The sequence below is a fragment of the Pleurodeles waltl genome, chromosome 2_2, assembly GCF_031143425.1.
Source record: "Pleurodeles waltl isolate 20211129_DDA chromosome 2_2, aPleWal1.hap1.20221129, whole genome shotgun sequence".
In the NCBI taxonomy this organism is placed as follows: Eukaryota; Metazoa; Chordata; class Amphibia; order Caudata; family Salamandridae; genus Pleurodeles; species Pleurodeles waltl.
This window is the reverse complement of record NC_090439.1, coordinates 314,015,158-314,041,282: the sequence shown is the minus strand read 5'-3', so window position 1 is coordinate 314,041,282 and position 26,125 is coordinate 314,015,158. Positions and strand designations below refer to the sequence as shown.

The 26,125-nt window shown below is 43.7% G+C and overlaps 1 protein-coding gene across 1 annotated transcript in view; it reads left to right on the top strand.

Moving 5' to 3' along the window:
* CTDP1 (CTD phosphatase subunit 1) overlaps positions 1-26,125 on the top strand; it is a 795,245-nt gene that overhangs the window by 160,918 nt on the left and 608,202 nt on the right. The window contains exons 7-8 of the mRNA XM_069219781.1: positions 12,983-13,149; positions 16,311-17,438. Coding sequence (XP_069075882.1) covers positions 12,983-13,149; positions 16,311-17,438 — 1,295 coding nt within the window. The remainder of the gene's footprint in view (positions 1-12,982; positions 13,150-16,310; positions 17,439-26,125) is intronic.

Here is a 26,125-nt window from a genome sequence, read left to right as displayed (position 1 = left end):
ATTGGAAGTGGCAGATGTTAGATTGTCAGCTCGACTCCCTTCCATGGAGTCTGTGTACACTAGAAGGTGGAATAGCTTTGTTACTTGGCGTACCAATAAAAATGTGGACCTCGTTGAAATCACACCTTTGCATTGTTTTTTCCTTTCTATAGCTCAGCGAAACAATTATGTGGGCACAGTTAAAAGGATACAGTTCACCTTTTCCAACATTTTTCTGCCTTCCTCATTAGCCTTCCTTGTTTTAAGTCCGATTTTTTAATTTTAATGGTGCATAAATATTTCCGCTCTCCTCACCCCCAAACTCACCCTCCTCTGTCTTTCCTCAAAGCCCTTGTTAATGCTTCAGTTTGACATTAATCAGAATTGGGTATCATTTAAGGTGGGCACTTTCACTTGTTTAAGGAGTTGCCAGTTGCAAATGTTAACACTGAAAACTGATTTTGGTGGCCATCACTTCAACATGTCAGGATATTCCGGGCACTGTCAATCAATCAATCAAACTCTAGTGTCTCTAGTGAAGTTGCACATGGTAGGATTCAGCACCAAGATGGAGCCAACCCCACATACTGGCGAGGGAGTGCTATGTCAAAAAGTATTGGATCCAGTTTGGCTCCTGGGGATGTTTAAATGGTGGTGAATCTGCAGGTAGATGGAGTATTCACCAGAATGATTGTTACCAAAGGTAAGATTTAGCAACCCGAGATGAGCACTGTTAGTACTTCATAGGGTAAAGGTACGTACCATAATAGATCTTACACCAGCCTAAATGTTTTTTGCTGGAGCCTATAAGAGTACACACCCTGTTTAACCCAAATAGTATTTCTTTGTAGGGCTTGAAAGAGGAGTCCTGAATCAACTTTAGAATTCTGTCTTTGATGTATGTTTACCTAGGCTTGACCATGTGGTGACATAATAAAATGACAGTATTGTGGAAGCAGTTGAGAGATTCTAGGTCAAATACCATCGCCCTTCCTTGTGGAGGAAAAGCGTCCTTTGTGAATTTTGAGTAGCTCATATAAGTAAGCCATCACCGTTTTAACACCACTAAGAATTAGCTTTTTTTGCTTTTTGTTTTCTGATCAGGCTGGTGTTTCTTCTCTGTTAAGACTTTATTTCTCTGCTATGGTCCTTCGACAGTTCTTGATAATTGTTTTCATCAACAGTGCCTTCTTGCCTCAGTTTTCAAGAAAAGGTGCCCCTAAGGACAAAGGCTTTACCTTTGCAGGCTTGGTCACTAGCTTGTTGTTCAGGAGTGTCAATTACTCATTTTGGATTTCGGTTTTATCTTTTTTATATAGTTGGGTGGAGCATAGTTCCCATCTCCCAAAAAATTGTGTGAACTATTTAGGAAATAGTTTTAGCCTACATTTAGACTTGTCATTGTTTGTGGTAGAAATAGATGGAGCCCTTTTCTTAAAATCCATTCCTCAGCACTTTCAGTTGGTGTTTAGATAGATAGGCTAGCAAAGATGTTTGGGTGTATATTGTGGTGCAGGTTTTGTCTCCTTTCTTTGCTTCTGGAAATTCGGATTGTACGCTGTTCTTATTAGTTAACTTTGTGAGGGACCTCTTCCCGTGACCGCGCTGTTTATTAAAAATGTTGGCATTTGTTGGAAAAAGCAAAACATTTTGCCATTTGCTGGAAAATGTATTCTGTGAAGTCTGTACCGAAATCCCACCCCTACAGAAGTAGTGTGCTTTTTATCGTAGCTTAGCTCAGAAATGTTCAATTTCATGGAGTGTTTTCCCTTTAGATTTTAAGTTGAGCTTGCCAGGCGCCGCAAGCTGCCTGGCTGCAAAAGACATGTTGTGGACTTACCTGGAACTTACATGGGTTTACAGTCAGTCCACTGCCTTCCATTGGTTAGCCTTGTCACCCTGGTTTGCTTGCTTGCTTATTGAATGGCTTTCGTTACCCCAGCTTGTCCAACTTGTGTTTATCCCTCTACTGGAGCATGCCCTCTTCTGATTGGCTGGCTTCTATCTTTCCACTGCTGTTAGTGAACTTGTTTTTATTTCATTTTGGTTAAGCACTCCATGAGATAAATGCACATGTTTACCCACTTCCTGCCCGGGGTGCTCACTATAATAGTAGTGTGACCCATGAGTATCTTGGAAGGTTCCATACCTTGGACCACATTTTTTAGGACTTGTCCTTAAAAGATTAAATGAACAGCTTTGTCTATTGTAGTGCAGGATCAGGGCTGGTAGTAGGCCAAAAGATTAATAAACAATATGAGGGTCAGCGCACATCCCTCTTTTAACAGGTTATATGTTGCGATGTTTAATGAGTTCTGCCTCATCTACCCCTGCAAATTTATTCCACATATTGGTATGGATACTAGTTAATAGTAGCATTAGCCCTGATGGAAATACTATTCTTGATAACTTCAGGCACATCCTGTTACAGTTCACACTGACAGATTACCCACTTTTCTAATGGGTATCCGGTCCATCTTTGGTATAGCATTTTGGTCAGTGATGCTTTGTCATGATACAAATGCACTTTGATAATTAATTTTTTTCCTCCGTATAATCTAGTAAAACACTGTGGCAGAGTGTGCTGAAAACAGTCTTTTTCAGTTTAATTTTTGTACAAAACACACCTTTTCCAAAATATATAACTATAATATTCCACATTTTATTTTTACTAATCCTCAACCCAAAACAAAATTCATAAATAAGTTCAGAGACATTCCCCACTGAACACTGATTGTACAATGTGATAAGGGGCCAACATATGAGCCAATTTATTTCAAAGTTTTATTGTGCTCTGTAGTAACAGCCCTCGTTTTTCCCTTCTGTGGGGTTAAGATCCCTGAATGCTTTTTTCCTTCAAATTATATTAAGGTATTTATTTTGCTTACCTTCGTTTCCTTCGGTAATGTCTTGCATTCACACCCATTTATGTGGAAGTAAATCTTGGTTTGCTTAGTTTTCACTTAGATACAGTGTAATAGTCACTGTGATTGTTGTTCCACTTCACATATATCACTAGTGGCTTGCTTGCTATCTACGCATCTTGTGCAATCTTTTTTTTAAAAAACTTTATTAGGTTATGTGATACACGAAGAGACCTAGTACAGCAACCAATCAGTAATCACAATGTACATTTTACACATGGAGAAATGTAAGTAAAAGCTGGTTCGTACCAGGCACTTTGCATATTGTCATACATCTAAGATGGTAATTTTAAGCAGAATCTGTGAAAGACATTATTTCTAAGAGACTGCTTTAGCAACGAATAAGAATACCATACACCCCACCCTAACCCCAATTGATTTTCTGTCAAGGTGAAGTGATAGGAAACTATGGTTCTAGAAGATAGGGGATAAAGGGGTGAAACTCTTTGGTTAGGATTAGCAGGGGACGTGCACCTACACAGAAGCTGGAACCGGTCTCGGCCACAAAAACAGTTGTGAGGTATGCCGGAGGGGGGCGTTTTGATTTCCACCAGAGGAATCCCATTCCTTATCATTAGGTCCCTATTCATCAGCGGTTTGGGATTTGAAAAATTATGCGAGGGCGTCCTATGTCTAATAGACTGGTATTTCTCCAATGTACAACCTTCTCCCACCAACCATTCACAAGTGGGGCTTGAGGGGATTACCAGTGCCTGGTAATCAGCCACTTGGCCATTAGGAAGGCCAGGTCTGTGATGCGTGATAGGGTTTTGGAATGCTTAGGTCACGCTATAAGTCCAACAATCACTGTTTTGTAGTAAGGGGGGGTGTTCCGCTAGGGCAGAGTGAGCTTCAGCCCAGTGAGCCTTCTGGGAGGGGCATGCCCATAGCGCATGCAAGGGGTACTGTGGGGAATATTCTGTGCAGTTTTTGAGGTGTGCAGTAAGCCCCATGTACTAAGGTGAACTGATTGAATTTGAACCAGGAATTGTGGGATATCATATTGTGGTATTTGATGAGGAAGAATCACGTCTAAGGTCCTCTTCCCATCGATTCCTGAGGAGTGCTAGTGAGACGTGCAAATATACTCGTAGGCCTTTGTACAGCCATTTGACTAAATGTCTCCTGGTACCCATTTTGTGTGTGCCTGAATGGATGATGGAATGGGTCTTTGGTCCTGTAGCCCCTGCTGGTGCCTAGTGTTAACTGACCTATCAGGAACTGTTAGCATGTGTTAAGATGAGAGAAATTGGCAACCCATGAGCCTGGGTAAAGTCCTGGTGTGACATGAGTTCTCCATCCACGACAAATCCTCCAATGTGTGTGTACCTGCAGCTGCCCAAGTCCAAGGGACTTGAGCGGGCCCATCTGTGTTGTTAGTCCACTCATCCGTATATTAGATGTATAGTGTGGGGTGGAAGCTGTGTACTTTAGCACCTGTTTCCAGTCTATTAGTGCATTACTTAAGAGTAATGGCAAGCAGGGTGACAAACACAGTAACGTTTAGTTTACCCTGTTATCGTAGTGTATTATCTGTTTGTCAGGTGGAAGTCCGCTAGTTAGTATGACAACCACTATAGCTGGCCTGCTTAACAATAGGCTTGGAAGTCTGGGGTGCCCATTCCACCCTCGCCAGGTGGGAGTTATAGGTTAGGCAGGCTCACTCTGCGTCTATTCACACCCCATACCAAATCTATAAATAAGGCGTTTAGTTGATGAAAATAGGCCTTGGAACCACCACTGGTAAGTTAACAAAAAAGTATAATAGACTGGGTAGCATCACCATCTTGGATAGCCCTAGTCGTCCCGCCGCAAAGTGGTAGAGTGATCCAGAACCGAATCTGTGAGCGGGGAGAAGTGACTGTCTTATTCAAATTACCCTCCAACATATCTGTGGTGGATCTATATATCTGTATGCTGAGATAACGGAAAGTATGTGGGGCTATTGGGAGGTTACTTGTGCCCAGTATCCCCCACCATGTATTCCTGGAAGGAGAATGCTTAGGACTTATAGTTAACTCGAAGGCCAGAGAGATCTTTAAACAAGTGAAGCAAACTGGCAAGAGGTGTAAGGTCCATAGTCGTGTCATTTATGTATATTATGATGTCGGCGTACAGAGAAACCTGTGTGGTGTTGCAGTCCTTGTCGTATACACCAGTTCCCTGCCATCTGCATGATACTCTGTGCTACCAGTTTCATTGTCAGTACGAAAAGAAGCAGCGATGGGGGGCATTCCTGCCTAGTGCAGGGGTAAATTGAAGATATGTGGGAGCATGTTCATGCCCACGGCACCATAGGGTCTGTATCTAGGCGTTTATCAATCTAATATCGGCCAGTGGGATGCAGTATTTGGTTAGAGTTGCAAACATGTATGCCCAGCTTAGAGTGTTGACTGCCTTCTGGAGGTCAAAGGAGAGGCATTCAGCAGCCACCTCCATCAGCTGGTACAGACATCTGATGTTTAAAGAGGTGCTATGATGTGGGAGGAATCCATTCTGATTGGTGTGGATTAGGTCCGGCAATAGGGAGAGCAGCTTTTTCGCTAAAACCTTGCTTAATATTTTGTATTCGATAGACAGCAGGGATAACAGCCTGTAAGAGGACATGTTGTTGGGCTGCAGCCACTTTTGAGTAGGAATTTGACTAGTACTTGACAAGTAGTGGGTGGGAGGGAGCTGGTCTCTAATAATGTTTTATAAAGTTTGTCTAGTTGTGGTAATAAGCAGTTGGCGAAAGTGGTGTCGAACTCTACAGACAGGCCTTCAAGTCTGAGTGTCTTATTACAGGGGAGCTTGGTTATCCTGCTGCGGATTTTGTCTCATCAATGGGGCCAACTCAGCTCGATGGGACACTGGCACCTTGGGCAAATGGAGGCCATCCAGGAATGTAGTAATGGCAGCAGGGAACAGGGGTGGGTGAGCACCGCAAGGTGACCGTAGTAGTCCCTAAATGTCCTATTGATCCTCCTGTGTCCTGTATCAGGTGCCAATGGATGGGCACACCGAGCGGATGGAGGTTGGGAACAGTTATGGGCTGGTCATAAGTCATGATAGTTCTCCTGCGTTTTCGCCCTCTGTGTGTTTGTGTAAGTATTGTAATCCATGACCCTCAAGTGTTCTAGGAGTTCTACATATTGAATGTGGCAGTCCTGTGGATCATCATCTGCCCAGGAGTTGTTGTGGGCCTCTACACGTTCTAGCACTCCCAGTTGTGTTGCCACTTGTTTGATGCTGGGTAAGACATAATGGTGTGCCCCTGATTTTGTGGAAAAGGGAATCCCCCGTATGGTCACCTTAAATGCCTCCCTCTCTATCAGAGGTAATGAGGTAGTACAACTGTTTTTAGCAAAGTAGTCAGTGATAGCAGTGGCTAGAGTGTCCTTGAAGACTGTGTCCTCCAGCTGGTGAGGTTGTAGTTGCCATGTGGATACTGGATTCGGCCCAGGACATGGTTAGCTCAGGGGGTTTGTGGTCAGACTCGGGTATGTTGTGAGAAAGTAGCCTCTTTCTAGCCTTGTTACCCCCACTTTTGGCCTGTTTGTGAGTGTATGTCAGGGTGTTTTCACTGTCTCACTGGGATCCTGCTAGCCAGGGCCCAGTGCTCATAGTGAAAACCCTATGTTTTTAGTATGTTTGTTATGTGTCACTGGGACCCTGCTAGTCAGGACCCCAGTGCTCATAAGTTTGTGGCCTATATGTATGTGTTCCCTGTGTGGTGCCTAACTGTCTCACTGAGGCTCTGCTAATCAGAACCTCAGTGGTTATGCTCTCTCATTTCTTTCAAATTGTCACTAACAGGCTAGTGACCAATTTTACCAATTTATATTGGCTTACTGGAACACCCTTATAATTACCTAATATATGGTACTGAGGTACCCAGGGTATTGGGGTTCCAGGAGATCCCTATGGGCTGCAGCATTTATTTTGCCACCCATAGGGAGCTCTGACAATTCTTACACAGGCCTGCCACTGCAGCCTGAGTGAAATAACGTCCACGTTATTTCACAGCCATTTTACACTGCACTTAAGTAACTTATAAGTCACCTATATGTCTAACCTTTAACCTTTACCTGGTAAAGGTTGGATGCTAAGTTACTTAGTGTGTGGGCACCCTGGCACTAGTCAAGGTGCCCCCACATTGTTCAGGGCCAATTCCCCGGACTTTGTGAGTGCGGGGACACCATTACACGCGTGCACTACATATAGGTCACTACCTATATGTAGCTTCACAATGGTAACTCCGAATATGGCCATGTAATATGTCTATGATCATGGAATTGCCCCCTCTATACCATCCTGGCATAGTTGGCACAATCCCATGATCCCAGTGGTCTGTAGCACAGACCCTGGTACTGCCAAACTGCCTTTCCCGGGGTTTCACTGCAGCTGCTGCTGCTGCCAACCCCTCAGACAGGCATCTGCCCTCCTGGGGTCCAGCCAGGCCTGGCCCAGGATGGCAGAACAAAGGACTTCCTCTGAGAGAGGGTGTTACACCCTCTCCCTTTGGAAAATGGTGTGAAGGCAGGGGAGGAGTAGCCTCCCCCAGCCTCTGGAAATGCTTTCATGGGCACATTTGGTGCCCATTTCTGCATAAGCCAGTCTACACCGGTTCAGGGACCCCTTAGCCCTGCTCTGGCGCGAAACTGGACAAAGGAAAGGGGAGTGACCACTCCCCTGACCTGTACCTCCCCTGGGAGGTGCTCAGAGCTCCTCCAGTGTGCTCCAGACCTCTGCCATCTTGGAAACAGAGGTGCTGCTGGCACACTGGACTGCTCTGAGTGGCCAGTGCCAGAAGGTGACGTCAGAGACTCCTTCTGATAGGCTCCTTCAGGTGTTGCTAGCCTATCCTCTCTCCTAGGTAGCCAAACCCTCTTTTCTGGCTATTTAGGGTCTCTGTCTCTTGGGATTCCTTAGATAACGAATGCAAGAGCTCATCCGAGTTCCTCTGCATCTCTCTCTTCACCTTCTGCCAAGGAATCGACTGCTGACCGCGCTGGAAGCCTGCAAAACTGCAACATAGTAGCAAAGACGACTACTGCAGCTCTGTAACGCTGATCCTGCCGCCTTCTCGACTGTTTTCCTGGTGGTGCATGCTGTGGGGGTAGTCTGCCTCCTCTCTGCACTAGAAGCTCCGAAGAAATCTCCCGTGGGTCGACGGAATCGTCCCCCTGCAACCGCAGGCACCAAAGAACTGCATCACTGGTACCTTGGGTCTCCTCTCAGCACGACGAGCGAGGTCCCTTGAATCCAGCAACTCTGTCCAAGTGACTCCCACAGTCCAGTGACTCTTCAGTCCAAGTTTGGTGGAGGTAAGTCCTTGCCTCCCCACGCCAGACTGCATTGTTGGAAACCGCGACTTTTGCAGCTACTCCGGCCTCCGTGCACTTCCGGCGGAAATCCTTTGTGCACAGTCCAGCCTGGGTCCACGGCACTCTAACCTGCATTGCACGACCTCCTAAGTTGTTCTCCGGCGACGTGGGACTCCTTTGTGCGACTTCGGGTGAGCACTGTTTCACGCATCCTCGTAGTGCCTGTTTCTGGCCCTTCTCCGGGTGCTGCCTGCTGCTGAGAGGGCTCCTTGTCTTGCTCGACGTCCCCTCTGTCCCCTGACGCAATTTGCGACATCCTGGTCCCTCCTGGGCCACAGCAGCATCCAAAAACCCTTACCGCACGATTTGCAGCTAGCAAGGCTTGTTGGCGGTCTTTCGGCGGGAAAACACTTCTGCACGACTCTCCACGGCGTGAGGGATCCGTCCTCCAAAGGGGAAGTCTCTAGCCCTTGTCGTTCTTGCAGAAACCTACGCTTCTACTGTCCAGTAGCAGCTCCTTTGCACCCGCAGCTGGCATTTCCTGGGCATCTGCCCATCTCCGACTTGCTTGTGACTTTTGGACTTGGGCCCCTTGTTCCACAGGTACCCTCGACTGGAAATCCATTGTTGTTGCATTGTTGGTTTGTGTCTTTCCTTCAGAATTCCCCTATCACGACTTCTATGTCCTTTGGGGAACTTTAGTGCACTTTGCACTCACTTTTCAGGGTCTTGGGGTGGGCTATTTTCCTAACCCTTACTATTTTCTAATAGTCCCAGCGACCCTCTACAAGGTCACATAGGTTTGGGGTCCATTCGTGGTTCGCATTCCACTTTTGGAGTATATGGTTTGTGTTGCCCCTATCCCTATGTGTCTCCATTGCATCCTATTGTAACTATACATTGTTTGCACTGTTTTCTAATACTATTACTGCATATTTTGGTATTGTGTACATATATATTGTGTATATTTGCTATCCTCATACTGAGGGTACTCACTGAGATACTTTTGGCATATTGTCATAAAAATAAAGTACCTTTATTTTTAGTATATCTGTGTATTGTGTTTTCTTATGATATTGTGCATCTGACACTAAGTGGTACTGTAGGAGCTTCACTCGTCTCCTAGTTCAGCCTAAGGTCCTCTGCTAAGCTACCATTATCTATCAGCCTATGCTGCTAGACACCCTATACACTAATAAGGGATAACTGGGCCTGGTGCAAGGTGCAAGTACCCCTAGGTACTCACTACAAGGCAGTCCAGCCTCCTACATATGTGGAGTTAGAAATGTTTGCCAGAAGGTGCGAGGGGGAATAGGATACCGTCTAGACAGGAGTGTAGTTTATGTGAAGGGGAATAGAAAGAGTATTATCTCATCCTAAACATTTAACTCCTTCCATGCATTAGATAATGGCCACCCGAGTGCCCAGTCTTTCATTGCCTTTGCTTGTCTAAATGTTGAGGCCCTGGGAGAGGAGGTGGGATCGATCAAGATTGGTATCCAGGAACGCTTTAAAATCTCCTCCAATTGACCAATTCAAATGGGACCAGTCTGTCAGTACTGGAGGAGAGATAGAAAGAGATTTTATGCCGTGTTTGGAGCATAGATGCTACCCAGCACCAGTAGTCTACCATCCAGGTTTCCTTGAATAAACACAACAGCCGGTGACTTCTAACCTGGTATCCAATGCCTCAAACAACGTTCCAGCCTACAGCCAAACATCCGCGCCTCGTGTAGAAGCCGAGGAGGCAGTGGCAAACAGCTGCTGTCTCCACTTCCAACAGAGTTTAAGCGCTTCGGCAGAGGAGAGATTGGTCTCTTGTAAATAAACAGTGTGGGCTTTTCAGTGACCAAGCTGATACTCTGGTGACACTCCTGGGCCGAGCCCATGCCCTTGACATTCCATGTTAGTATTTTACAGGAATTTGTCACTGTCGGCATTTATAAAGCAAGCAAAAAGCATAAGTGGTGAAGTCCTCCCTTGATCCCTCCACACCTCCTGAACTGGAATATACATTTTATGATTGATACTGAACCAATAATCACATCCCAAACCTCGGTACAGCGAGCAACATTTGTTCAACCATAAAAACATAATTAAGCATAAACTAGAGCAACTGCTCTGGGGTTCAGCTAGTAGAGACAGAGGCACCAAAGAACCTGTATCAAACATAGTGAAAGAAATTAAACTTACTGCCACTTGGGGCGCCACATGAAAGGATCAATGGGGAAAAAGGCTATACTCCATCAAGACATGTCAAAAGTGATTGATACAATACATGTGTTAAGAGTAGCCTGGGAGATCATAGTCGTCAGCTGGCCTCTTCCAAGAAAGTGGCAGACTTCTTGAATAGAGATGGGGGGTGATGGTGAGGTCAAATTGTCTGAGGCATCACTGGGTGGGAAAGATTGCCATACTCTTGTTGGAGTCAGTCCGAGGTTGCACTACTGGAGGAACTAGGTGGAGGCTGGAGAGGTCGTTGCTGCTTGGACAAAGTCACTGTGGCTGCCACTGCATGTTGCTCCTCTAGTGCCTGTTGAGGAGAGGGGTTAGTACGGGATGGAGGCTGAGGAGAGTTCCCCTGCTGGCGACAGCATGAGGGATGCTGTGAGGGGCTGCGTCAAGTATCCGAAGACATGGGGATTGGGCATTTAGGTAGTGGGTCTTGAGCCAGTTCCAATCTGATTAAGGGGCATCAAAGAACAGTGCTTGCTCATCGTGTATTAATCACAGGCGCACTTGGAACATTAGGGCATAGGGTAAAATCTCGGATTACAGTTGTCTCTTCGCAGAAAAAAACTGTGACCATTTACGCCGGACTTCAATGTAGTCAGGGAAGAGGGACAACATACTGTTATCAAAAACAATCGGAGCATTCTCCCTGCCCTTCTGCAGTATGACGTCTTGGTCCCTAAAGTTCAGGATATGCACCACAACGGGCCTGGAAGGTGCTCCCGGAGGTCGACGACCTGTGGATGCCCTGTGTGTCCTCTCCACAGGGAACATGTCTGGGAGTCCTTGTGGGGCCACCTTGGTCCTCGGCTAGTTTTCAATGAACAGTGTGGCATTGGGTCAGTCCACTTCAGGCAGTCTGGTTTTGCTTAGCTTATTGCGTCTTGCTTGGCCTTCCGCATCCTCGGCCCTGTTGTGTAAAAGGTGCAGTTGTGAGCGCAGATCCTCCATTTCAGACGTATGGGGTGCCAGTTGTGGAATCTAAGTCACGAGTTCCGCTTCCGATACTTTGACCCTGCCAGACAGTTTGCCGTGATCGTCGCGGAGCAGTCAGATGCTAGTGTGCCAATTTGATGTTCAATGGCAGCTCTAGAGTCCCAGAGTCCCTGCAGAGATGCATCCAGTTTGAGTAGTCCAGTGCTTGTTGTTGTAGGGGGGTTATATAGACCACTTCCTTGCCGTCCTGTGATCCATCGGATTGAACGTGTCAGGGTCCAGAGGCCCAAAGGGACCTAGGGAAGGTTGTACCCGGGTCAGTCGAGTTGTATCTTCTCCTCGAAGGGGAGAGAGGGAGGGGGACTCCGAATTATGTTAGGGCCAGGTTGACTCAGTCAGTCAGCTGCGCGGTCCTTGCAGCGACGGTGTGTGGCCGTTACTCTCCCCAACAGCTGTTCGAGCATTGACGAGGCAAAGACACAATTGATATTCTCCCAGCTGCAGAACGGCTGCTGTGACAAAGATGACGGATATTGGATTTTCCTGGGTGCCCCTTGGGAGCTCTCAGGGAGTCCGCCCACCATCTTAGGTGGCTAGCCACACACCCCATCTTTTGTAATCTTTTTTTAGTGTTAAGTTTTTTTCAGCCAGCCTGGAACTTTTCATGGTCACAGAACTAAGTACACGGACTACTAGCTTGGATAGTGGTACTATTAACTTATATTTTTAGAACTTGCGTATGAGGCTTGACTGTTAATCTAATTTCCTACCACAAAGAAATACGTTTTAAGTGGGAAATTGGAAATTTAAATGTGGCACTGGGACTAAAACAAACTATCTGATACTACTAAAATGAAGTGCTTTTCTGTTCGCGTCCTTATCAGTAGTCTTCCCCCTCTTCCCACCTTTTACCCCATTTTATAGTCAAGACATCTGGACAAACCTCTAAACTGATTGGCTTGCCAAAGTGAACATTCTGGCAAGTTCCCATCTGTCTTGTTATCGTGTATGGCCTCAGTAGATATACGCTAGACTTTCTTAGTCCCTCTGACTTTCAGGAGTTCTACCCATCAAAATCTGGTGATTTGCTCCAATCTAGCCCATTTTATTTGTCTTCTCCGCTTCATCGATGAAATGTGGCTTCTTCTTGGTTTTCCATTAAAGTATGAGAACTTTCGCATATAATTAGACCATTAGCCCACCAAAGTCCAGACTATCTTTTTGGCAAGCGACAGAACACAAGTAGTGATCTGGACCCTTTGTTCTCTTCATTACTTTCATTTCTCAGTAACTTGTTATTCAGCATGCAAACCCATCTCGTGATCAAATTCACATGAGAAAATTAGTTTTGTTTTTTTTCCATTCTGTTTTCCTATCAGTGATAATTTGCTTAAACAATATTGAGAAAACAATGCAGGCAGGAGGTTGTCACACAGTTAAAATAAAAAACTAATTGTAAATGTACAGAATGTGTTACTCCTTTGCCACTATCCAGTCTCTAGGATTTGGTACACATTTCTGCCTACTTGTTTCCTTTATTGACTTGTTTATGTTGGAATATGACATGTGGGATCTTTTTGCTTTTATCTTCCCCCTTCCTAGAAACCTCTTCCCATGTGGAGATTCGATGGTTTGCATTATTGATGACAGAGAAGATGTTTGGAGGTTTGCACCAAATTTGATAACTGTGAAAAAGTATGTGTATTTTCAAGGCACAGGTGATATAAATGCACCGCCTGGATCAAGGGAAGCACAGATGAAAAAGAAAGGTGATATATTTTTTTGTTAAAGTTGTCGTTTTGTGTTGTCATTTTTTTATTCGTAATATTCCACAACATTTTACATAGAGCAAATAACAGGCCTGTAAGATTCGAGTACATCGTACACCTTAAATTCTGGCAATACAGCGCATTTCAGAAAGGAGGGACACTTTGGCATATAATAATGTCCAAAAGATCCTGGGTACTTCATGTCTATATCTAAGGCACAAAACTGCAACTGAGATAGAATAAATAGATTAACCATAGCGCAGTAGCACAATAGTACAGTAGTACAATACAATAATACAATAGTGCAAGAATACAATAACTCAATAATGTAATTATAATACAATACTACAACATTCCTCCTCCGTCCCCTTCAAGTCCCATTGAAGAGCAAAGGTAGAGAAGGTCCTAAAAGAACAAACAAACCTACCATCCCTAGCTACCCCTCCCCTAAGTGTCTCGGAGCTCCATTACCCAACGACTAGGTTGAATATGGGAGGATGGGGAGCACGAGGATGTCCCATGGGGATGATTAATTATGGATAAGAGACAACACTGTAGGCCCAAACTCAGACACAAGCTGATGACGGAGAACTGTGGTCTGAGCGGCCTGTAGGGAGGGGTGATACCCACACCATTGGAAGGGGGAAGGAGGACTCAAAAGGGGGCATGGGAGGGGGGGCTTTGGAGGAATAACGCACCGTTGATAGCAAAGCGGTAACGTGGCCATTTTGATTTATGCGCCAATCTGTATAAACCATGTGTAGGAATGTTTTCATCCTGCAACTGGGATTATTCACCAGATGCAAGGTGAGTGATTTAATTTGGGAAGCTTGATGGTGTTTGGAGGACGGAAACATTGCAGAACATTAGACTTATTTGTGCTCATTATGTCCTCATGTGCTCACACGTGAGGACAGTGTATACATTTTAAAGCCATTGTGATATTTGTGAGTTGCCATTAATAAAATTACTCACGCAGCTATGTTTCCTTGCCCTACTTACTGGGGGAAGAATATTCCCTTTAGCAATGGCATGTGGCAGATACACATTGTGGTTTGACAATAATATAATTAGCTAGGTGGCTAAAACGCATCCGGTGGTCTCGTGCCATAAAATGTACTTGCAAGGAACTTCTGCATAAATTATATGCTGATACTCCTTTTACTCTGACTGTATTGTGCTTGACATTAATTCATCTTCTCCTTTTCTGTTAACATGCCATTAATACTGGGCAGGCAGACGGGGAAATAACTACTCAACCCATTCTCATCTGGGTTCTGTTTTAGCAGCTGCTGGAACCCCATTAGTATTTTCCATTCTTAAGTAAGCGATCTACAGAAACCCCTATGGGCCTTTATTGTGTGGGATAAAACAACCGTTACTTTCGGAGTTCCATTTACCATAATAGAATACTTGCTAGGTGGTCCTTGAAAACAACGTTAATGGCTGCTCCCTAGTTCTGAGCACACTAATATGTAAACTGAGCACGGTTTTCACATGCATTACACTGTAGTCCGGTAAGGAACCAAAAAAATAGTAACATCTCTCTGCAGCTTTTCAGTTGGTTGAACTACCGGACCTAAATAAGTTAATTGGTAAACCTGTAGGTGCTTGAGCTGGTAAGACTTTTTACCCTGATACCTTAGGGACAAAACTTGTCTCTTTTGGGGAATTCATTTGTCATTCATTTGTTTCTGGTAAGACTGGTTTACCTCTCAAATCCTCCTTGCGCTGATGGCACTCTAGAGATCACCTGGAGCACTGCAGGGCTAGTATCTGTCTTTCAGTGACTCCAGTGGAGAATCCTACTCCCTCGTAAGATGAATCAACTGGGGATCCTTTCCCATTTATTAGTTGGGCACTGCCCTGGAAGGTTTCTTTTGGAAACCTTTGTAGGGCTGCTTGTGAAAATCTAACCAGAAGTTCTCTTCTACTGCTCCCCTCCAATCTAAATTTTAAATGTCCACCCACACACGATTGTCCATGTCCATCCACATGCAAGTACGCTGTCTGCAGATGGACACAGTGTCCATCTGCAGACAGTGTACCTGTATTCTACATGTCCTAAGCCAAGCTTCCACAACTTCTTTTGCAGCATCGTGCAGTGGATTCCTGTTAGAATCCTGTTACATATTGGGCAGGCAAAAGCTGATGGGCTGATGTCAAGATCGTGCACTCACTAACAGGGTTGGCTTTGCCTTTTCGATTTTTAAGTATCAAGTCTGAGTTTTGTATGCTGAAGTACAAAAATGCATCCTGCTAGTTCTGTTGTGTTTGGGAATGGAGCTAACTTCACCACCTTTTCCTTTCGCCACACCTGTTGATACATTTCTTTGGCTCTAATGCAGCTGTCATACACTCTGCATATACCGGTTTATTAGGGAACTGAGGGGTTAGGCTTGTGACATGCGTGATGTGAAGAGTACTCGTCTTTGAATTCAATTTTGTGTAATTTTTGTGGTTTATGAAACTGTCCATCGATTTGTTTCACACTGTGAGTGAATGGAAATGATTAGAGTACACAGACAGCTTTGCACTCTGATAAACTAGTTTAAGCTGGTATTTTATATTTGTGACCTTGCCCAAGCTCCTCTAATTTCTTTTGTGAATATTTTTTTTTTGTACTCCATTCTTCTTTTGTAGCTATAAAAGTCACAAAAGCAAACAGATTTTTTTGCCTTATAAGTCCCTTTTCGGATCAAGCACCAACACTAGTGAATCAAATTAGCAAGGGCAGGACAGGTGGAAGCCCTGTGGAGGTTCCGTAGTGTTATTCCATAGTTTTTCACTCTGGAGTGTTAGCTGATATTAGATAATTGAAATAGCCACTATGCTCCTTATCTGGTAAACTGACTGCTAAAACGAAATTGGATAGCCCTTAACTCTGACACGTTTCTTACTATTATTAGTAGCTAGTAATAACGTTAGGTAAAGGCAGTGTGAGAGATGGCATGGCTTGGACAAAGCACAGCTTGAAAATTTAACCATTGTCAGTTCTTCTACTGGGAAAATTATTCTGTGTATATGACTTGTGTTGGGAAAATCATAATTGGCAGTAGTCATTTTATTGGTTTTACTACAGTATTTTCAGTTTGTGTGATGCTACAAAATGAATGCACAGTGTGCTAACAGCATTTTAAAACTGTTTTTTGTTCATACAGTCAATCATAGTAAAAAAACAGAAACATTGGATCAAGCCACACCTCTGTCACAGGACTCAGAAGAATCAAAGAGGATGCCTGAAGAAGAGCAGAGAAATGGCCTAGGGAAACATAGGAAAGAGCTGAATGGGAGCAGTGTTGTGAGCGGGGAATCCCCTAAAGGGGAGTCGAACTCTGGTCCTACAGATAACACAATAGACTCATTGAAGAGGCCTGCTGAACACATTATAAATACTATCAGGACAAAGGACGTGGTAAATGCAGCAGATTCTCAAAGTGTTTTACCACTGGATAGCGTGGCAATAGATGAAAAACTGCCTACCGTGAACACTCTAGCCAATGATTTGCAACCTGCATTAGAGAAGCAGCCATCCAAGGGCACAATGGCTAATGATTTAGAGTTATCCAGTGACAGTGAAAGTGAAGGGGATATCAGAAAATCTCCTTCCCCTTCGTCAGTTTCAGATAGTGAAAGTGAAGAAAAGAGAAGCTGGAAAAGGTCAAAGAATCAAGTCAAAGGTGTTGCTGAACAGGAATGTAAACCTGATGGAGTGATGGAAAAGCAGGTGGGGGAAAACCACACCGAGGAGCACTTAATGCCTCCTGTCCTTAAACAATGCGACAAGCCATTGGTAGAGGAAAAGGTTTCAGATCCAAGTGAGCGCGATGGCCTCTGTGACCTTGGTAATGGGTGTGCTGACAAGAAAGAAGCTGAAACAGAATCCCAGAACAGTGAACAGTCTGGGATTACAGCAGGCGAGTCTTTAGACCAGAGCATGGAGGAAGAGGATGACGACGATGAGGAGGATAATGACCACGATGATCATTTAATATACCTTGAGGAGATCCTTGTTAGGGTGCACAATGATTACTATACCAAATATGAGAAATACCTAAAAAAAGAGATCCAAGATATTCCAGACATACGCCGAATAGTTCCAGAACTTAAAGGGAAAGTGCTGGAAGATGTTGTCTTAACTTTCAGTGGACTTCATCCAACAAATTTTCCTATTGAAAGAACGCGGGAACATTATCACGCAAGGGCACTTGGAGCCAAAATCAGCAAAAGCCTCAATTTAAAACCAGGGGATCCAAACCGTGTGACTCATCTTGTTGCTGCAAGAGCAGGCCAGTAATTGTTTCTCTTATTTGGATCATTGGCATTATCATTATTATTAAGATATAATTATGTCCATACTCGTTTTGACTACAGCTGGAACACTGCCACATCGTGACTGTAATTCCGCAGCTCATGTTCTCATGATTTACTCTGTCACATAATTACCAGTGTTGAATATGTGGAGGAGCCATGATTCTTAATTAGACATTGACTAATTGATGAGATGTTGTCCTTAATAATTGCCTGCTTTTTATGCTTTGACTTAATATGCTTTGGCCTTCCTTAAATCCCTTAGTGCAACCAAAGTATGTAAAAATAGCAGAACACTTGAGGCATGTTTTAGAGTGCAGAGGAGAATTCTGATTCCTGTTCAAACAAGAGTGTGTGCAAAGATCAGAATCCTGGTGTGTGCTATGATCCTCACATCCCCACTTGCATTTTCCCTGACAGATTTAGGCAGGACAAACCACCAAAATGTATCAGGAGGTTTTAATATAAGGCAAAACTTGAATTCTGTTGCGATAAATGTATTGTATATGCTGAATGCGCAAAATATCACCACTACTCCAAGTGAATCGATGCCTAAGTAAGGTAAATACATAGTTTACAAATTGGCAAATCTTAGCGTATTGAATCAACTGGCCATTGCCTATGGTTAAGTGGAAAGTGAAGTATACAAAAAAGTGATGGATAGAACACTTGACATTATCTCAGTTGTTGCTAATTACTTGGGCTGCATCCCAGTCTATCATTATTTTGCACACCATGCCACCTCAGTTTGGACCCAGCTGCATGGAAATCAGTCTTGACCCTACTCCAATAGGAAGAGGCCATCCCGAACTACAAGGCAAGGTCCTCCCTGAATCCAGAACACAAGCAACCCAAGACCAGTTTCTCCCTTATTAGGGTTCATCAGTCAAGTGTAGCTTGGTTCTAGTGGCACGGAGTACAAAGGACCAAAGTCTAGGCATTCCAGCCTCGCTTAAGTTCTCGCACTGAAGTATGCAAAAAAAAAAGTGATGATAGAATGCTTTAATTAATCTGAGCCACTGGTAATTAATCTGAGCCATATTCCAATCCATCATGTTTTGTTTTTGATGTACCACCCGAAATGGAACAGGTATGCCCAGATGTGGGTCTTGTGCTGTCTGTGCTACTGGGAGCAGGGTAGACCTGATGGAGGAGCCCCAATCAGGGCAAAACCATTCTTGTGTTTGTGGTCCTGTTCAGGGAAGACCTGGTCTGGCAGGTAAAACTGGACTATTTTGGTTGGAGCAGTGTCCAGGCTGATTTGCATATGGTTGGGTCCAAATTGTGGTGATATGGTGGGCAAGAGAACGATGGACTGGAGTGCTACCCCAAACAATTGCCAGTGCAGGGGTGTGGAATTTTATAAAATGTCTACTTGTACATGGAACATGCAGCTTCATAACTCTACTTGTCCTGTAAAAAAACAAAAACACCTGTCCCTTTGGTGCCATGTAGTGCGGTGACAAATGATGGCACAATCTAAAGTAGTGCTCTGATAATGGCCTCTTTGATTATGTAGGGTTTCAATACGAGCAATTCCCTTATTTTGCCACTTTTCAGCAGATCTACATACAGGGGCCAGAGATTGGGGGTAAGCAATAGTTCCAGGGTTGGAATGCCCTTTTGAGTCTGTGCAAAGTTACTAACTTGCATGTTTTGGGGTTTTCACCAGCTCTTCTTTATTCTTTTCCCATACAGTGAAAGGTTGTAAATGTACTCCTGACAAGGGCAGAAGTAAAACGTCTTCTAGAGCTGGGAAAAAGTGGTTGGAGGGAAAATGAACTTGTAAACACTCAACGGATTTTAGCAAGAGCAAAACTACACATGCATATTTGCAAGTGCTAAAATGCATTACACAGATTTTCTAGGAGTTCGATTTCCTGACCTGCTTCTGTAAATTCTTGTGAATTCATGAAAGTTGTAAATCTGCACTTACCAGAAGTGTGTGTGTGTGTGTGTATATATATATATATGTATATGTGTGTGTTCGATGGCATGTGTAGCTGCAGATACACATGCTGTGCATTATCCTGCCATCTAGTGTTGGGCTCGGAGTGTTACAAGTTGTTTTTCTTCGAAGAAGTCTTTTCGAGTCACGAGACCGAGGGACTCCTCCCTTTCAGCTCCATTGCACAACGGAACCGAAAGGGAGGAGTCCCTCGGTCTCGAGCCCAACACTAGATGGCAGGATAATGCACAGCATGTGAATCTGCAGCGTCCCATGCCACGGACAGATGTACACTGGGTAAGTGACATTATATATATATATATATATATATATATATATATATATATATATATATATATATATATATATATACACACACACACACACGTGCACTTTGTGATTTTCTTTAAGAATTTGGACCTTTTGTACTTCAGTTTTATCGCTCTCTATATTTAGCGACTGGCTTCACTGTGAGTGAAGGCATTCTTCTCTTTCACAAAGTGCATATAGGCATATAAATTAGTTTCGTTCAATGCCCTGAGCTACTGTGGCAAGGTGTGCTTTCTGAGACCAAACATATTTTTCATTTTTGCCAATGTTTGATTGTAAGGGCCTGGCAGGTTGCACAACAATAAGGTTTTATAAAAAAAAAACTATGAAAAGAAGACACACATTGACAAAACCAAAAGACTGCAACAATGTCAGTCCTATTGGCTCTGCCAATGCTTGTTTATTTTCATTTTTCCCATAATCTTGTTGGAACTGGTTACACTGATTTTTCCATTATAGATATTTTTCTGGAAATACTAAAACATTCCAATGAGTGATGGTTCAAATGGTACCTAAATATCACAATAGTTCAGGAATTCTTTTTTCCTAGTTGCACTTTCTGGTGAACTTTTTATTTTGAAAGCAAAGATCACCAACTCTGCTTCCAAGCTTCTGCAAATATTTGCGTCAAGCCAGAGCATTCTGGGACCATTATACATAGCCTCATATTGTTAAACTTTGCAAATGTGTGTACATATTTTTATACTGGAACCACGGTCAGTAGTGGAGTCCAAGCTTACACGATTTCTTTGAGTGCTCACCCTAGTAATACATCTTTAACATTAATGAACCATAAATACAAGTTCAAACGGCATTAACATATAGATTACCTTAACTGCAGACAATGCCTTTCTCTAATCCGTTAAGTGGTCATGTATACTGGCAGCCAATGGATTTGTGCTGTAGGGGGTTGGGCCTACTTGTCCCAAGGACAAAAGAAACATGAAAGCCTGTCATTCTTGACCCCATGCAATATGTTCTGGGCGTTCGGTTATAGGAAGTCCACACTCCTCCAGTGGTTGGACTTTATTGCAAGCATTTCTCCCATCACCTTTTGTGTGTTAGTGGAAAGTGAAGACATTAGAAAATAAATGGTGGACTGGAACACCAGGGGATATGCTGGAAGCTGGAAATACTGTTTCAAGGTTTAAGCGCCTGCTTGTTCAACCATTAATACAACTCTTCAGTGGACTCTCTGTGTAGCACAGCTGTAGCTATCATTCTCCCAGAGCTTTGTATCTCTGGGCTGCTAAGAGAGCTTCTCCAATAGTTGTAGCTCTGATGTCGTGAGAGGAGGTGGTCAAAAGGGAAAGGAACTGAACTGAAAATAATATTGTACTAGACTGTCCTAATGTCTTTGTTCTCCTTGGCTTACCGTTCAGTCCTGTGACTTGTTTGCTTTGTATAGCGATCTTTATAAGCTCACAGTTAGCCTCTATTTAAAGGTCGTTCTTCTGCACTTGTCATTTCGTCTTCGCGTACAGTCCCAAAGAGGGATGTAGACAAATCATGTTAAGAGTGAAAGTAAGGTAAAGCAACTGATGGAAAAAAGAAAAGTGTAAGGAATAGAGATGAAAGCTATGAAATTGGGACAAAAGGAGAGAACTTAAAACAAAGCCAGGAACTAGTAGACAATGTTCAAGGTTGAAATGGGAATGGAGATTGAGAATACATAGCACAGGCAATAAGTTGGACAAATGGGACAGAAAATATGGAAAAGAACAGAAAGAGAAATTAAAAAATAGTGATTGCACTGAAAGGAAAGACTGTAAAGAAAAACTAATCAGAATTTGGAATGAGGGGTATAGGAGAATAAAACAAAAGACCTTAAGAAACCTACCTGAAGGATAGGCAGGCTAAAATATAAATTTGATATCATGTAAAAATAATGTACCTTGTAAAGAGTCCTTTGTGTACTCTGCAGGTCACTGGTTCCTTTTCTTGTGCAACAGGACAGTGAGTTAACATGAAAACCGCAGAGATCTGTGTAGCCTTCGGGAAAGAATCTAATCCCAGGGAGAAAACTATGCTTAGACACGCTTACTACAAAGATTCATGTTTATCCTACAGTTCACAGCGCTAATCACAGTGGAAGAACTCGGTGAATAAATATAGGTGTTGCAGAAATTTGAGTGTATGCTTAAGGAACATATAATTCCGCTTTTTTTTTTAGCACTTATTAACTTAATTACTAATTATGCAATTAGATTCTACATTTGGTCGCACCCTCATTGTCTCCCCACCTGTTGAAATATAACAGAACACTCTTTGCCTATGTTGCACACACTTCTTGGATCCTCTGGTCTGTGTGTTAAATCCAAAACACAGAATATTTACTTCAACCATTACTTGATTACATTTCTCATTTTTATTCTTTCATTTTGAGAAGGTTAATAGCCAATGTTTATAAATTCATCCAGGCTGTTAGACATTTTCAGAAGCTAGCAAACTTGATCAAGAAGCTGCTTAGAGAATCTTTTTATATAAACATTAACATCTCTTTAATGTTGAGATTGAAATGAATAATTATATTGCCAACCATATTAACTCACTCTACCACTTTTATCAAAAGTTCATACTAGTTTATGAAATCATTTAGTTCCTTGGTTTGCTGGCAGCTCATACCACAAGTGTCTTACCTGTATTTCTGCACCAGAGCTGTTCATTATTATATAAAAGATCTTTAATTGAGGAAGTATTTTCTTGCAGGAACCCTTATTAATCATCTCCTAGATTTGAATTCTGATTTGATTGAATTATATTTTCAGTAAAATGTAATGCTTTAGGAGCTTTACTAGGGAAAGTACAAATAGGGATCTTATGGTCTGCCTATCTTCTTGCCTTTTTAGTTAATTTACCATGATGATTCTCGTGAAGGGGGCATTTTGTTTAACAGAATTAAACCCCTTGAACAGGTAGCTCAGTTTTTCAAATGGAATGTTTATCCTGGTTTTGGATGATGAATATAGTCCCCTTTAGTATTTTTGAAAACAGGGAGACACACATGAAAGAGGAGTCTTACAGTGCCAAAGCAAAGCCTTGAAAGAAATATCTCCACATATTGGATACAGGAATACAACAAAACTGGACTTCTTTTGTATTTGCCAACATGACCATTTTCTTTGAAAATCAAGTGAAATTTTCTAGGTTCATGTGAGAGTTGAGAATAACATATATTTGCAACATTGCAGGAATGTACAGTGGAGTTTTTTAAGAGTACTAATAGGGTTTCAGTAAATTCACATATCTGATAGACTTCTAGCTGCAGATTCTTTACTTATGAATTCTCCCCAGACTCCAGACAGGATCCGGAAGAGTTTTGTGAGCAGTACCCCTGCAGGCACCGGTAGTTGGCGTCCGTTGGCTCCATGCCAGTCATCTGCGTCATCCTCACCAGAAATTACATCGCAAGTCTTGTATGGTAATCACCCAGGTGTGCTGACTTCAGTTCTTTTCTTTCTTCACCAGCCATCGCTGATGATCGGAAGCGAGCTAGCCCTCGTTGTTTTGTGACTGGTCGTCTTTTTTCACTTTTGTTGAGCTTTTTTTAAGAAATGTTCTTCTGCTGTGTCAAGGGTTGTATTCTAGGGAGACAGGTATCAAGCCCTTTGGATCCTGTCATTGGGCGATGTCATAACAGATCCACACCTCATGTATTTGTGGTGTTTGGAATCGTGCTCAGAGTGCCGGGCTATGCATCTGATGGCTTTGAGGGAGCACTTCCTAAAGCTGATGGCAGTCCTGCATGTGACTCTGCAGGTCGAGGTCTCATTCAAGAGGAAGGTCCCAGGACCAGTTGCAGAGTCCAAGGTCACCCCATTCAAAGGCATCTGAGCAATCAGATAAGTCGAGGCACAAGAAAAGATCCAACAAGGTGAAGCGCTCTTTGACTTTTCCTGGTCTGTCGGCTGACACGACAACGGACCGTCAACATTTTAGGCCTAGTTCTGCAGAACCTGTGCTTGGGCCGACTCCGCACCTCCCCAAATTTCCAGGCGCCCAGGGTGCCCCCTGCCCAATCTAAAGAATTTTATGAGGCCATGCCCTCATTTTTGGTCAGTCAGACCCTGCTGGAGTGCCTTCAGGCCCATGGGGTCAGAGGAACCTCTTCGAGCTTCGCACTGGCTTCTCCAGCACTGAGGGGCTCCCAGGGATCCAGACCAGATCGGCACCGGTTGGACCCACCTAACCCTCCCCCAGTCCTGCTGCAGGCACTCTTTGTGCCCACCGGCGGTGCCGTCCTGTTGTCATCCCAGACACAGGGCCAGATGGGTGTCGCCCAATTCCAACTTCGGCAAGAGTTTTGCCTCCTCGCTCAGATCCTGAGCCCTATTTCTCTGGGCTAGGCTTCAGGGAAGAATGGGATAGGGCGATGGAGCCTTCAGCCTTACGAGAGTGAAAGGGAATGGTGTGAGGACCAGGGTGAAGCCAGCACACTCAACACATCTCCAGATACTGGCATGCTGTCTCACCCTGCCGTGGTTATAGAAAAGGAAGCTTCTTATGCTATGGTGGTGAGGAGGGCGGATGAGGTCCTCGACTCTTAATTGCCCTCAGTGGCTGTCAAGGCTAATCTCTTGACAGGTGCTGCAACTTGGAGCTTCCACCTCAGAACCCCTGCTTCCTTTCAATGATGCCCTCACTGACGTCCTAATGGGTACCTGGTCCAAACCTAGCACAAGTGGCCCCTGTGAGAAGGACGATTGCCCGCACCCAGTGACCCAAGTTTCCTGATGCAACACCCCACCCATGAGAGCTTGATGGTTTAAGACTTTACCTTCCTAGGTGTGTTTTCTTACCCCTTCCCCCGGTTAGGGAATCCAAAAGGTTGGATTAGTTCGGGAAGAAGATGTTTTCCGCCACCAGCCTTGCATTGTGGTCAGTGAACGCTGCATGTTTTTGGGGCCATTACTCCCACATACTGTGGGATACAGTTGCGCAAGTGCTGCCACAGGTCCAGAAGGAGGCCCACACTGTACTCTTGCAGACTATTGCGATGGGAGAGACGCAGCAAAGTACACAATTCATTGCGGATTTGACATGACCGACTCACTAAGCTGAGCGATGGCGTCTGGCTTTTTGGGGGATGTCCAGGCTTCTTTGATTCACATGTCCTTTGAAGGCATTCATGTCTTCAGAGGCAAGGCAAACTGCACTCGAATGCTTCAAGGATGCTTGTGCTGCGGCCAGGGCCTCGTAGCAACCCCTCACCTCCCACCACAGCCTGCCTTTCACCCTTTTTGTGGCTACAGAAGGGATTATCAATCACCGCAGTTCTCGTCCAGCCACCTGCTTAGGGGCGCAGGACCCACCAATCTCTTGGGTCAGATAGCCAGCGTTCTGGTCAGTCCGTTGCCCACCCAATCCCCCCCTTTGCAGCAGCCTCTAAAAACCCTCTTAGTCTGTACTCCTCCCTCCCCCCCACCCACCCCAAACCGAGGTCTTCCTGTCTGCCGAACTCGAAATGAGGCCCATAGTCTCTACTGGATATGTCATTACCAAAGTTAAGTAACTTGTCATTCAATCACCCAAGTTGCACAAAACTTTTGATATTTTTGAAGATTAATCTTCTATAATTTTCAGAAGATTAACTTTAAGCCAAACAAAATCAATTTGAAAATGAAAGAAAAAGCTGTAATTTAGAAAGTCGAATCATGAGCAAAAAATGTAAATGGGAGACAAGGCAGAAGTGGGGGAGACAAGACAGAAGTGCTTGTTTTGATGCTGCTCCCTGATCAGTTGAAAAATAAGAACAAAGGGAAGAGCAGACGACCTTCTTGGAACTTAAAGGTGATCCCTCAAATCAATACAAAAGGATTTTCAAAATGAGGCACAAGCAGCGATGAAGCACTCAATCAGTTTATAAACTAACGAGTTTTTGTTGGAGGATGCAGATTTTATATTTAGTACCTAAGGTACAAATTGACTTATTGGACCCTGTAGGCCATCCTGTGATCTCTAATATTATTCTTTGCAAGAGCAAGTGGAAGAAATTTTGTATACAGTTTACCAATAGATTGTCTAAGCAGCAGATATATTTGTAAAATAACATTTGATTGTTCAGTCAACTAAATATTAAACAGGAGGCGAATATTGCAGTTATGCAGTGTGAAATCATTATACATTCATCAAACACAGTGAAAGAATTGAGAAGAACATATTTGAAATGTGTGAAAGGTAACATCCTAACATTTCTACTCTTATCTTCAATCTCATGAATAGATAAAGGTATTTCATGCAGTTGATGGATAATTCCATTGCCTTGCGAACTGCTCCAGCATATGCGGATATCTTCATTTTGCAGTTTGAAAACGAATGTATGCCAAGATGGAAATGAGGCTCCTTGATTTATTTGATCAGTGAAAGAACAAAAAAATATCTTGAAAG